This window comes from Bos indicus x Bos taurus, chromosome 23, assembly GCF_003369695.1.
Source record: "Bos indicus x Bos taurus breed Angus x Brahman F1 hybrid chromosome 23, Bos_hybrid_MaternalHap_v2.0, whole genome shotgun sequence".
Lineage (NCBI taxonomy): Eukaryota > Metazoa > Chordata > Mammalia > Artiodactyla > Bovidae > Bos > Bos indicus x Bos taurus.
In genome coordinates, this window is record NC_040098.1 from 51,925,397 (window position 1) to 51,938,837 (window position 13,441).

At 49.1% G+C, this 13,441-nt stretch overlaps 1 protein-coding gene across 3 annotated transcripts in view; it reads left to right on the forward strand.

The window, feature by feature from the left end:
- The window catches only part of MYLK4 (myosin light chain kinase family member 4), a 68,557-nt gene that overhangs the window by 45,562 nt on the left and 9,554 nt on the right, over positions 1-13,441 (forward strand). For all 3 annotated transcript variants that reach the window (XM_027524905.1, XM_027524906.1, XM_027524907.1), the window contains 6 exons: positions 369-453; positions 4,357-4,462; positions 8,301-8,394; positions 8,466-8,575; positions 9,656-9,797; positions 12,646-12,716. In XM_027524905.1, coding sequence (XP_027380706.1) covers positions 369-453; positions 4,357-4,462; positions 8,301-8,394; positions 8,466-8,575; positions 9,656-9,797; positions 12,646-12,716 — 608 coding nt within the window. The remainder of the gene's footprint in view (positions 1-368; positions 454-4,356; positions 4,463-8,300; positions 8,395-8,465; positions 8,576-9,655; positions 9,798-12,645; positions 12,717-13,441) is intronic.

Sequence of the window (13,441 nt, forward strand, 5' to 3'; positions counted from 1 at the left end):
TCACTTTCAAATACTCTAGTTGCTACAGGGCTTCATCTATTCAGACTGTTCTGCCCTCTAAATTACTATTTATTTTTGGCATTTTTGTCCGTGTTTGAATTGTGTAATGTAGTGGTTCTCAATCTGGGGTGAATTTGTCTACCAGACATTTAGCAATTTCTGGAGGCATGGTTTTTGGATATTTCACCTGGGGGTTCTGTGGACATCTGGTGGGCAGATGCCAGAGATGCTGCCAAACGTCCTGTAATTCTAGAGACATTCCCCACAATAGAAACTTCTCCAGCCCCAAGCGTCAGGAGTACTGTGGTCAACAGATACTGCTGTGATGTGTAATTCACATTGCTGATTACTCCATCGTGTCCCCACAGGCTAAGGAGCAAGCGTGGTCACTCCCTGGCCTGAAGGACACAGCACCTGCCACCGCCACCGACGAAAGGACAGCGGCCCCTGCAGGTAACCTTTCTGTGAGATTAGATATTGATGAATGAAGAGGGCTCCGTCACGCAAGGCCTGTTGTAATTCTTATCCAGAGGAAGTTACACTTTCGTGAAGCCCTGTGTTGGGTCAAGAGCTGCTTGAATACCTTTATCTGATTGGCTTTGGGTCCTCCTAGCTGCAGACCAGAGGATCTCTGGGGGCCCGGCCCTCAGTCCATTGGCCACATGCTCTCCTACTTTGCTTTCCAAAGCGTGTATCTGCCGATAAAGAGAAGCCTGAATAGAGGTGCCATTCTGTGAAGCCAGAATGACACCGGTCACATGCGCCCTTCATTAAAATATTTTGTGTCCTATGGTGGCTTTTAGAGAGATCTTCCCAGAAGAACCTGCCCTCCTCTGAGGAAGAATCGTTTAACAAGCTCGACGAGAAGCAGGCTGAGAAGACCCCTGCGTCTCTAGCTCAAAGAAATTCCGCCACATGTCAGACAGAAAGACCCCGCGATGAACCAGGAGATTCTGCCCTCAGAAATTCCACAGAGCCGAGAAAGAGTGAGGACGGAAGAGACATTTCATGCCCAGGGAGACTGAGCCGACAGGACGCTCACAGCTCTGGGGCTGAGCGAGGCTCTGCGGATAGAAATGAATGTCTGGTGTTCAAAGGGGAGGAAAAGGGGCTTCGTGCTAAGGGAGAGCCTGGCGACGGAGGAGCTAAAGAAGCTGGAGGATCCGAGATGCCGCATAGAACAGGGCCGGCCAGGAGTTCACATAAAGAGCAGTGTGTTGATAGAACAAACGGTGGTCAGCCCCACGGAAGGTAGGGTTTACAGCGGTCGCATCCCCAGCCACCGCTTTCTGTAGATCTAGGAGCCGTTGCAGTTTAAGGCCATACTGAAGGATTACTGAAGGGACTCTTTAAAATGACGGTTTAGAAGCTGCTTCCCCAGTGGTGAATTTCTTGCCATTATTTTTTCTTCTTGCTGTGACATTTTCCAGCAATTTATCACTTTCTATGTCTCCTACCAACTGACAGACAGATATGGTGATTACCAGCAATCACATTTTGTATTTTCTAAACATCAGGTAAAAGTTTCTTATTTTTAGCAATATAGAGCACATTCTTCCTGAGATCAATAACTGAGCAATGATCAGATTGATCAGATGGTACCTTGGCTGCTTCCCAAGCATTATGAGGACTGAGTAGGTTATTTAATGCTTCATCCTCATCTTCGAAGTCTCACACAGAAATTCAGGCAATTACGCAGCCAATTAAAATGAATGAATCTATGTTGTGATCAACCAAATATCTACTTGAAACAAAGAGCTCCCAGATCCAAACATCTATGGTGTTTTTTAGGGATTGAAGATATAATTCTTATTTCCTTTTTGAATGATGTATTTTGGAAGCTATTTGTAGAGAAGTCTAATTTTTCAAGAGTTAAATGTAAACATTAATGCTTACGAAGGAAGTCCATCACTGAAGACATGGGTTTAGTAGCATCTGGAGGTGTTGGAAAGTGGACATTAGGTCAATTCTTTCACCAGTAGAGGCTCCTCTCACTGCTGGTACTATTCAGAGACCATTGCTTTTTTTTTTAATTGCACTTTAATGCGGTGGTTTCCCTCTTCTTTAAGGAATAAAGTGGAAAATGAAGATCAAATTAGTTAGGGAGTCATAAAATGACTGCTGTTGTAAAGGGTCTGTGGACTTGCCATGAGGTCGTTAGGGAGCATCTCTAGGATGTGGGCTATCTCCAGCTGCTTGGGATGATGGGGGTGCACCCAGCTCCATCTCACCCCAAACCCTGACATCACCACCTCCCTGTCTTGAAGCTTACATCCCATCAGCAAAGCATCGTCGCGAGGAAGCTTTCCTGCTCAGAAATGTGACCATCTGAGAGTTTTCTCTTGGGAACGTTGAGAGCTGTGGCTGGATTCTATTTTCCAGGCGTGTCAGCTCCGTAAAAGCCACGCCCCCGTCACGAGCCGTGGGAAAGGCAGCGACAATACCCGTCTTGCAGAAAGCTGCTCCAACACAGGCCTCGGGAGGCGGGAAGAGGAGAGGCAGCGAGAAGAGCTTGGTCCATGAGGAGAACAAGAAGAGCAAGACAGGCGTGGCGGGTAAAGGGGCCGGGGCCCTCGGAGCGCACCGCAAGCAGCTGCGCTGGGGACTCCCTGCAAAAGGAGCCAGGGCCCTCGGAGCACGCCGCAAGCAGCTGCGCTGGGGACTCCCTGCAAAAGGAGCCGGGGTCCTCGGAGCACGCCGCAAGCCAGCCGCGCTGGGGACTCCCTGCAAGGCAGAGCCCCCGAGGCCTCTGGAGCAGAGGCCCCCAGGCAGCAAGCTCTGGAGACCCCCCTGGGTAGGAAACGACTTTGATTCCAGCCCTTTAAAGCATCTTACCTTTTCCAGCAAGCATTTCTGACTAAATTTCACGTAGACTAATGTCCCGCAGGATGCCTTACAACATATCGACAGCATTTGTGTTCGTCACTCCACCACTGTTTTGGGTGGCGGTGAAGAGACAAGTGCCACCATGAGGCATCTTTCCTAGCTGCTTCATTTTGCAGCACATTTATGGTGTGAGAGGAGAATGTCCTCATCAGATCAGATGCCCAGAGATTAATATCAGTATCTGAATCTTAAAAAAATATGAACTCTTGGCAGAGTGCCTAGCACAAGATAAGTGTTTAAGGATTACATTTTGAATAAATCGGCTCACTTCCCTCTGTAGCCTTTGGACACACGTATGAAGCTGCATGCAGTAGGTGATTAAATAATGAATAAATGGAGAAATGAATAGGTTCATGGCAAGAAAAGTTTTACAGTAACTCTGGAAAAGTGAAAAGTGTACTGGAAGAATATTAGTAAGTAACTATGTATTTTAGGGCCTTGCAAGCTGGCGGAGTGGTTAAGAACCTTCCAGTCAATGCAGGAGACACCAGTTTGACCCCTGGGTCAGGAAGATCCCTGGAGGAGGAAATAGCAACCCACCGCAGTATTGTTGCCTGGGAAACCCTACGGACAGAGGGCCTGGCAGTCTACAACCCACGGGGTCACAAAGAGTTGGGCATGACTTAGTGACTAAACAGCAGTGTATTTTAGAACAGATCCTGCTGTAGACTGGAGGTTAAACGCCTAGGCTGGGAGGTCGAAAGTGGGAGAAATTTGCGAGCTGGAGAACATGCACTTAGCCAATGTTACAGGTGTTTTGTTTCTAGTCAGGAAAAGTTCATCTTTGAGCTTTGTGTTTAGTCGCTCAGTCGTGTCCGACTCTCTGTGACCCCAGGACGGTAGCCCACCAGGCTCCTCTGTCCACGGGGATTCTCCAGCCAAAACACTGGAGTGGGTGGCCTTTCCGTTTTCCAGGTGATCTTCCCAACCCAGGGATCGAACCCAGGTCTCCTGCATTGCAGGTGGACTCTTTACCAACAGAGACACCAGGGCAGCCCCTTTAAGCTTTAAATGTGTCTTAAATAAAGGCTAAAATATTTTGGAAAGTCACATTTAGTAATATCAAACCTTTCAATGATGGAATAAATTTTTCATTATTTCCCTCTCTACTTTAATTAAAATTGTGGACTTTACCAGTTGTGTGTTTTTTTTTAAATGGGTCAAACAGTGTCAGGGGTTTGAATGTAAATGACTGAGACTTGGAAGCATTACCTGTTTGGACGTTACGTGGAGATCTTTGATTGTTTTGTGGTTTCTGAAAGCCGTCCCGGGGAAGCTGGGGGCTGAGGTCCTGACAAGCTTTCTCACAAGTGTCGGGGTCGCCTTCATGACCCACAAATCACGATATGAAATGAAGGTCTGTGTTCCCTGGATCTTTAGAAACCCAGGGGGCTGCTCGCGTTTTGCTTCTAAACGAGCACGTTGGCACGTGGGCCGCTTCTCACCAGCACTTCTCCTCTCGCCTCCCAGCCGACGCCCCAGCACCGCCCGCGCCGTTCGACCACCGCATCGTGACGGCCAGGCAGGCCGCGGTCAACAGCTTCTACACTGTGAGCAGGACCGAGATCTTGGGAGGGTGAGTGCCGCTCCTCTTCTGCACCCTCTTGACAAGGAGGAAAGAGTGCTTGCAAAGACACAGGTCTTTTTTTAAATTCCTATGTGTTTCATCTTTCTATTTTTACTTTTCTTGTTTTTTGTACTGATTTTTCATATTTTTAAATTTATATTGGAGTATAGTTAATTTATAATGTTGTGTTAGTTTTGGGTGTACAGAAAAGTGGTTCAATTACATCTCTATATATTTTTTTCAGATTCTTCTCCATTACAGGTTATTATAGAATACTGAGTAGAGTTCCATGTGCTATACAATAGGTCCTTGTTGGTTATCTGTTTTATATACAGTAATGTTTATATGGTAATCCCAAACTCCAGATTTAGAACCACGCCACCCACCTTTCCCCTTTGGTAGCTGTGAGTTTCTTTTCCAGGTGTGTGAGTTTTCCAGGTGTGTGAGTCTGCTTCTGTTTTGTAAATAAGTTAATTTGTATCGTATGTTTGGACCTCATATATAAGGGATATCATATGGCCTTTGTCTGTCTCAGTCTGACTTAGTTCACTTAGCACAATAATCTCTAGGTTTGTCTATGTTGCTGCAAATGGCATTATTTCCTTCTTTTTATGACTGAGTAATACATATAAGCTGGAATCAAGATTGCCGGGAGAAATATCAATGAGCTCAGATATGCAGATGACACCACCCTTATGGCAGAAAGTGAAGAGGAACTAAAAAGCCTCTTGATGAAAGTGAGAGATGAGAGTGAAAAAGTTGGCTTAAAACTCAACATTCAGAAAACAAAGATCATGGCATCTGGTCCCATCACTTCATGGGAAATAGATGGGCAAACAGTGGAAAGAGTGTCAGACTTTATTTTGGGGGGACTCCAAAATCACTTCAGATGGTGACTGCAGCCAGGAAATTAAAAGACGCTTGGTCCTTGGAAGAAAAGTTATGACCAACCTAGATAACATATTAAAAAGCAGAGACATTACTTTGCCAACAAAGGTCCATCTAGTCAAGGCTATGGTTTTCCCAGTAGTCATGTATGGATGTGAGAGTGGAATTATAAAGAAAGCTGAATGCCTAAGAATTGATGCTTTTGAACCGTGGTGTTGGAGAAGACTCTTGAGAATCCCTTGGACTGCAAGGAGATCCAACCAGTCCATCCTAAAGGAAATCAATCCTGAATGTTCATTGAAACGACTGACGTTGAAGCTGAAACTCCAATACTTTGGCCACCTGATGCGAAGAACTGACTCATTGGAAAAGACCCTGATGCTGGGAAAGATTGAAGGCAGGAGGAGAAGGGGATGACAGAGGATGAGATGGTTGGATGGCATCACCGACTCAATGGACATGAGTTTGAGTACACTCCAGGAGTTGGTGATGGACAGGGAGGCCTGGCGTGCTGCAGTCCATGGGGTCGCAGAGAGTCAGACACGACTGAACTGAATCTATATACCACACATTCCTCATCCCCCAGCTATTGGTAGACACTTAGGTGACTTTCACGCCTTGGCTGTCGTGGATAGTGCCGCTATAAACAGAGATGGACCTTAAGAATTTCATAAATGTTTGTCAGTCTCACCCAGAGAACCAGAAACATCATATACAGTTATTTTAAGTGATTTTAACCATTTCTGAAAACTGTCGCTGATGCCGGAAAGGCTGATGAGGTGACTACCCTTCACGTTTCATCTGCTTCACTTCCCGTGTTGTCCTGTCCGGAGTGAGAGGAAAGCAATGTGAGTCCCCAGGAGGTTTAGAAGCTTGAACGCTGAGGAGCAAAACGTAGAAATGTGTGAATGCTGTTTATCTCATGGCACATAGTAAATATTTTTTTTTAAATCATCGCTGGTTTTCCATTTGCACTGATACCATGTGAGTTACCGCCATTCATTTCGGTCGGTGACGTGCCCTGCAGAAGGACTTGCTGGCAGGACATCCACACAGATGCCCTCCCCGAAGAAGGAGGAGGCGAGTCCACCAGGGAGGAGGGACCTTCCTCTCCCGCTTCAGCCACGACCCCCCGAGAGGTCCTGTGACTCCCAGTGTTGATCCCAACAGCAATCTGTGTAAAGTAAGAGGCGGAGAGCAGGAAAACTGTACATGTATTCAACACATAGACATTTACTCACAACACAGGGAGAGCACGTGTGATTCATAGTGAGCCTGTGGTCAGGGGTGTGGCTGACTCTGCGAAGCCCCTCCTGGGTTTTCCAATCCCGTGGCTCCTTTGCCCTCTGTCACAGGAAACACTCGAACTTTCTCCTCCTCGGCCGGCTGATGGCAGAGAGGCCCCCGGCCTGTGAGGACGGTCGAGGGGGACGGGGCTTCCGGAGCAGGCAGCGCTGCCTGGGGCCCCCTACTCTCACGGCAAGCATTAGCTTATCAGGGTCTTGAGGAACGGGGGTGGCAAGCCAGCCACTGTTTCTCTAAAGGAGGAAAGTTTTTTGCAGAAGCGGCTTTGGAGCAACCCCAGGGTTTGTGTGTGTTTCTGGTCGAGGTCTCTCGGTGACTCTCAGAGCCTCCGGGGCAGCGCGGGGTCTTCTCTGGCGGCTGCAGGCGGGACCACCCGCCCATCGCCCCATCCCAGGCTCAGTGAGGAGCTTAGAGGGGTGGTCAGCTGGGCATGCTGGCCTCGTCAGCGGGGACCTCCTCTCCGTCGGGGGCGAGTTGAGGCGCAGCCCCTTGTCCTACAGAGTCGGTGGGGCCAACCCCCCAGGGCCAGGATCCTGGGGCCCCCACGCCCCGGCAGGCCCCTCCATTTTCCTGGGGTTCCTTCCCCACCTGTGGCCTGTGGGGTGATTAGAGTTTCTGCTCATCATGGTCAGTTATTCCTAGCATGAGGTTATCAGCCTGGCGGGCCAGCAGGGACCCTTGAGGCCACCTCCCGCCCCAGGCCTTGCAGGGTGAAGCCTTCCAGAGGAACGGAAGGAGCTGAAGCTGAGCAGTGACGTGGCACCACGGCTGGGCCAGGCCGATCTGGGGGCCATTGCTAATTAAGGGAAAAAGACCTTTCTTAATGAGGAGCCACATCTGAAGCGCCCGGGGCTGTGTTCCTGGGCTCCAGGAGAGAGAGCACGTCTGGAACAGTGGGTGGGATTGATGTCACACTTGGCTGTGCTTACGGTAATGTCACTCCACCCCCACCCCAGGACGCATCTGCTTCTGTGCAAGGAGTGTGGCTAAGTGGGGTGGGCTGGGGTGACCTCCCCCCAGCTCCCCAGCCGTTTCACTAAGTCAGGAATCACACCAAGCAAGTCAAACAAGAAGACTGCTCATGAGTGTGTATTTGGGGAGGTGGTGACATTTGTAAGAAGCTGCCTTACGAAGTGCATTTAAATTGATATCCAAGCTAAAGTGTGTACTGTATGCTTTGATTAAATGTGTCTATATGCAATTTTGTGATTACTTATTTATTTATATGCAGTTTCCAAAAATAATCTGACTTGCCTGACCAACAGCCTGTATCATTCTTATGCTTAGAGAACCTAGCTTGTTATATTCACATGCATTCAGAAAGATTCTATTTTCTCTACGATAGAAACCCTCAAATTTTAGGGTGCATGAGAACCACCCAAGGGATGTTGTGAAAATGCAGCTTCTGGGGTATTCCCCAGCCTTCCTGTTTCAGTAGGGCCGGGACATCACCCCCAGGTGACTCTGAGGCCTGTGGCTCGTATCAGAACTTGACCTATTCTAGGGGATTTGGCAACAGCAGGGGCACGTCAGGCTTGCTCACTCAAGTCAGAAAGAGGGGTGCCGGAAAGCTTCAGTGTCCACCGGGCAGCGGCTGGACCGGGGCCCTGGCGGGGACAGAGCCTCACCTGGGCCACGACCTCTTCTCCCGCAGTGGGCGCTTCGGCCAAGTTCACAAGTGTGAGGAGAAGGCCACAGGCTTGAAGCTGGCGGCCAAGATCATCAAGACCAGGGGCGTGAAGGACAAGGTAAGGCCCACGCGGTGTGGACACGGTGGGCTGCCATCCGCCCAGTGCTAAACCAGCCCTCCCTTCCCCAGGACGACGTGAAGAATGAGATCAGCGTCATGAACCAGCTGGACCACGTGAACCTCATCCAGCTCTACGACGCCTTCGAGTCTAAGAATGACATCGTCCTGGTCATGGAGTAGTGCGTCCCCATCCCCTCCCCATCCTACGCGCACATCCCCAGCACACCGCCCTGTCCTGCCTCCAGCTGGACCCTGCTGGACCCCGGGATTCTGACTTGCATGTGTCAGAACTGCATCCGCCGCGCGAAGGAAATTACTCAGGAAAGGGTCTCCACGTGAGGTTCTGTTGCTAAGCAGCAGGACGACCACACAGGTTTAGCTCCGTATGAGCTGTACTGTCGAGGCCCTGTCTTAACTCTTGCTCTGGGTACCCTGGAGGGGTGAGCCTTGAACTGTGTCCTACTTTTGACCTGATAGTGAAAACAAAGCTCATGTCAGACTCTTCTAAGTAGAGCTAAGAGGCTTCTGTTTAACATCACCTTTCTGGGGCCGTCCCTCATGGCCCAGTGGTTAAGACTTCACCTCACCATGCAAGGGCTGTGGGTTTGATCCCTGGTCTGGCAGCTACAGTCCCACATGCCTCGTGGCTAAAAAAACCCAAACATAAAACAGAAGCAGTGTTGTAACAAATTCATTAAAGACTTTAAAAGTGGTCCACATCAAAAAAATTATAAAAAGTAAAATAAAATCACCTTTATAAAAGCTTGAGTGTTTAGTTAGAAAGTGAGTCATTCTAACCAACACTGAATCCGTGTTTGCGACTCACTTCAGCTCCCCACCCCCAGCCCCCACTTCGGGTTTTGCTTGTCATTGTGCGATAGGAATTTCGGTTAATGAAACATCCAGCATGAGCTCCACACGAGCACTTAATCGCTGAAATCAGCCTGGCCCTCCAAGGAGTCTGGAATTCCCTCCACCCCTGCCTTCCTAGCGTCCTCCTGGGCCTCCGTGCTCCTTAGGAGATGGCAGAGGTGGGCCCACCCCAGAGCAGCAGCCCCTGCAAGGGAGGGGCTTTGAGACTTTCCATTTGAGCAAGTGGTGGGGCTCCAGTGACAGCCATCACCGTCAGAGGCATCTTATCCAGAAGGTAGAGAGACACAGCTGCAGACACATCCAGTGGGCGGGTCAGCGGCGCGCAGATGCGAGGAGCAGGTGCTCGTCGAGGGCGCTGACTCGGAATCGCCCCCTCTCCCCCGCAGCGTGGACGGAGGCGAGCTCTTCGATCGCATCATCGACGACAACTGCAACCTGACGGAGCTCGACACCATCCTGTTCATCAGGCAGATATGCGAGGGGATAAGACACATGCACCAGATGTACATCCTCCACCTGGACCTGAAGGTAGGGCGCGCTCGGCCTCAGGGGGACGCGAGCCCTTCCCCCAGGCGGGTCCGTGGTCCCTCGGGTACTGGACACCCGCTTGGGAGACGGAGCCCGTCGCTGGGTATGTATTCGGGAATTTGAAGACTCTGGACTCTTAGCCTCATCTCCCTATTCCCAATTTCTGTCACTCCCTGGTATGTGCTTGTCTCCATCCTTAGGGACTGCTGTTCAGAGTCTTATTGTAAGTTGCTTATGTTAAAGGAACTCATAGGGAGGTGGTTTCTACCATCACACCAGCCTCATCACCACCATCCTGGTTGCATCCTCTCATCATCTGAGTAGGTGGGAGGAATTTTAGCTGACTCAGAGTTCCCTGCTTGTGGTCAAACTTCCCAGCTCTCCAGAATCCCCAGCAGTCCTCTAAAACCCTCCAGGAGGCTCTGGACTTCAGGGATTATTTTTCTACAAGCATGCTAGAGCCGGAGGGAGGATGCTATGGCAGCATGGGATCCAGGGCAGCTGGGGGGAGGTGCTGAGAGGCTGAGGGGCAGAAGGGTGGTGGGTGGGGCTGGGCACCCCCCCGGGAGCGGTGCGAACCTGTTGTAAGTGGTGGGGAGCCCACCCTCTTTCTCCTCTTATTTTATGACCTTTCCCTCTCGCGCTCTCTCCCTTTATGAAGTCCCTGTAATTCGACAGTGCATCCTTACGACCAGTGAAATACGGGCCCAATAACTCCGAGCAGCTCTTATGTCCTCAAGGCATCTTCCTGTGTGGCTCGGTCGTTTCTCATTTCCCTGTTTGCACAGTGTGACACTGAGATAAAATACACATTCTGTAGAACATACCATCTACTGCAAGTCATCAGGGATCGCGGAGCTAAATCAATTCAGCTTCCTTGAATAGGTTTCCATGGGCCTCCGTTCCTGTAACTTGGCTCCTCTCACCGTCCTGATTTACGCGCTTGCCTCTCCCATCCACAGAGCAGGAGGAAGTGGTCGATGGGATGACAGAGCCAGAGGTTAAAAGTCATTAGCAGAGCCCATGGCTATGAACCGGTTTGATAATGCGCACTCTCACGGAGCATTTTCATTGAGTGTAGATACTCTCTGAATATCCCTAACGGGGTTTGATTGGCAGCTGAAGCAGGGACCTGGCCCGTCGGAAGTCAGACAGCTCCATATGTGGCTTCAGAATGTTGACTGAGGACTTGCATGGGCAGTTCTAGTTGTGGCTCGTACGTAAAGATGCAATAAGGGCGACAGCTGGATGGGTCATCAAGGACCAGGCGCCCTTTCAGAAAGCTCCTTGGAAGGAGAGGGGCCCAAAATACCAAAGGCTTGTCTCTCTGTAGGGAGATTATAGGTGGCTTACAATGGTCTCCTTCCTGCATTTTTTGTGTTTTGTAAATCTTATTCAATGAATATGCTTTAATTTTATAATTAGAAAAAAATTAACTTTCTGAAGTGCCCTCAGAGCTGTTTTTTTTTTTTTTTTAATTCTGCAAACAATTCTTTTGTGTCGTGGTGCTTTTTGGCAGTTGGACAGCTTGATACATGATCAATCAGTTATGTAAGCACGAGGCCAAGTCTTCCTGTGCAGCACCCACTTCTCTATAAATTGCCTTTGCCTAGAGACATCTGTTTTAGAGATATTTTAGAGAAAAAGCTTCCAATGACATTATGCCCAACCAAATGGACAATTGAATGTTGACAAGCAGACACTCCTGGAGCAGGAAATGGGAACCCACTCCAGTTCTGTGGCCTGGGACAGAGGAGACCGGCCAGCCACAGTCCATGGGGTAACAGAGTTGGACACGACTTAGTGACTAAACCACCACCACCAAGCTGGTGCTAGCTCATCTCATAAAGTGTTGCTGTGTTTCTGACCTCACTCTACCCTCTCCTCCACCTGGACAGGCAGGGTAGGGGGGCAGCCATGACCCCATGTGAAGGGTGGGACGTGGAATCCTGGGGACTTGACACCTCGGCTAATGCCCCCTCCTAGCGCTTAGGGAAGATTTGGGATGAGTTAGAGCTTGAGAGTTCAGGCGGTTCTTTGAAACCTTTATTTCTCTTTTTAGGATGAACTTGACTTTAAGTCAGATCCCCTATTTTTCCCATCCCTCAGGTCTTCTGTCCTAACGTAGGGAGGTGCACTTGTCAGATGTTCTATAAATACCGAGTTGCAGGGCTATCTACCCCTCTCCTCTGCACCCCGAGACCGTCCCATTGGCAGGGCCAAGTCTTTCCAGAGGCAAGCTCCAAGGGAACGCTTAGTCAAGGCTTTCAGGCACGGAGACCAAACTCAGCAACTCTCTGGAATCGCCGAGAATGAAGAATGAACGGGGGCGGGGGAGTCCTCCCCTTACAGATGACTTTCCCATAGACTGAGCTCAGGGAAAGCCTGGGGGTCAGGGCTGCTTGCATGTGGGTGCGTGCTCGGTGTGGCCGGTGGAATGAAGCAGGCCATTTCTCCTGGAACTCATAAATCCTCGGGAAAAGTAGTCCTCCAAGAAGGGGAAATTCATACTTAATAATTTTAGGGGGGCGGATGTCAAGTCTGAGACGGCCTCCACCAGGCCATTTGGAAAGTCCTGAGGCAGGAGGCCTTGGCCTGAACTCAGGCATGGTCGTCAATGGCAGAGCTGGTGGGGGAGGGAAGGCAGGGTCATGCGAGCTTGGCAGGGGCCCACAACCTCATCCACCACATAATTAAAGGAGAAAATACCCACGCAGACAAGCCCGCCCCAAAGTGAAAGGCCTGATATGTTTTTCCTGAGCATCGTTGTATTTTTAGTTGTGGTTCAAGGACAATTTGAGTGAAGGATGGTTGTTTTCATTGCTAATGTGTCTCTTTCTCCTGGCAGCCTGAGAACATCCTGTGTGTGAATCGGGACACTAAACAAATAAAAATTATTGACTTTGGATTGGCCAGAAGGTATGTCAATTTGGACATAGGTGTATGAATTGAGTTAGAGAACATGATGGGTGATCTTTCTTTGCAAAGATAAATCTGATATACCCCTTGGTTTCATATCCCTGTTTAGAATTAACCAAAATTATGTTTCAGCTTTACTTTGCTGGCTTCAGAATTTGAACGTTTAGGAGTTTCTACAGTGCATGCAAGAAAAATATGGAATATTAAAACCTAGTACAGTGCAGTTATTAAATGTTAAGACATTAATCCATAATTTGTGAGAGTTTGTCTTAGTCTTTTGCATTTTGTCCATCTGTAAAGAGAAGACTTGCCTTAAAAAAGTAATTGTGTGAGCAGGATTGCTCACAGGGTTCAGGCAGAGATGAGCTCCTCAAGGGAACGGAGTTTACTCGGACCTCAGCGCGTGAGTGAGAGTGTTGGGCGGTCGTGAACGGCCGCGTCTTCTCTATTCATTAAACTAGGCTTGTTTGAGCTGTCGACAGGGCACAGTCTGTTCTCACGGCTCCTTCAGTCATGTTTCATAATTCATAATTCAGGTGTTCTAATTATTCCGAGTGGCTTTTCTCACAACCATTTCAGATTATTAAGGATCTCTAGGAGAAGCTTCATTACCGTTTCAGACTCTTCAGGCTCTCTGGTGGGAAGCTTCGTTACCAGTTTCGGACACTCTGTCTTTAATATACGATTTCCTTCAGTCTGTTTACATTAACTGTGCTGTGCAGCTG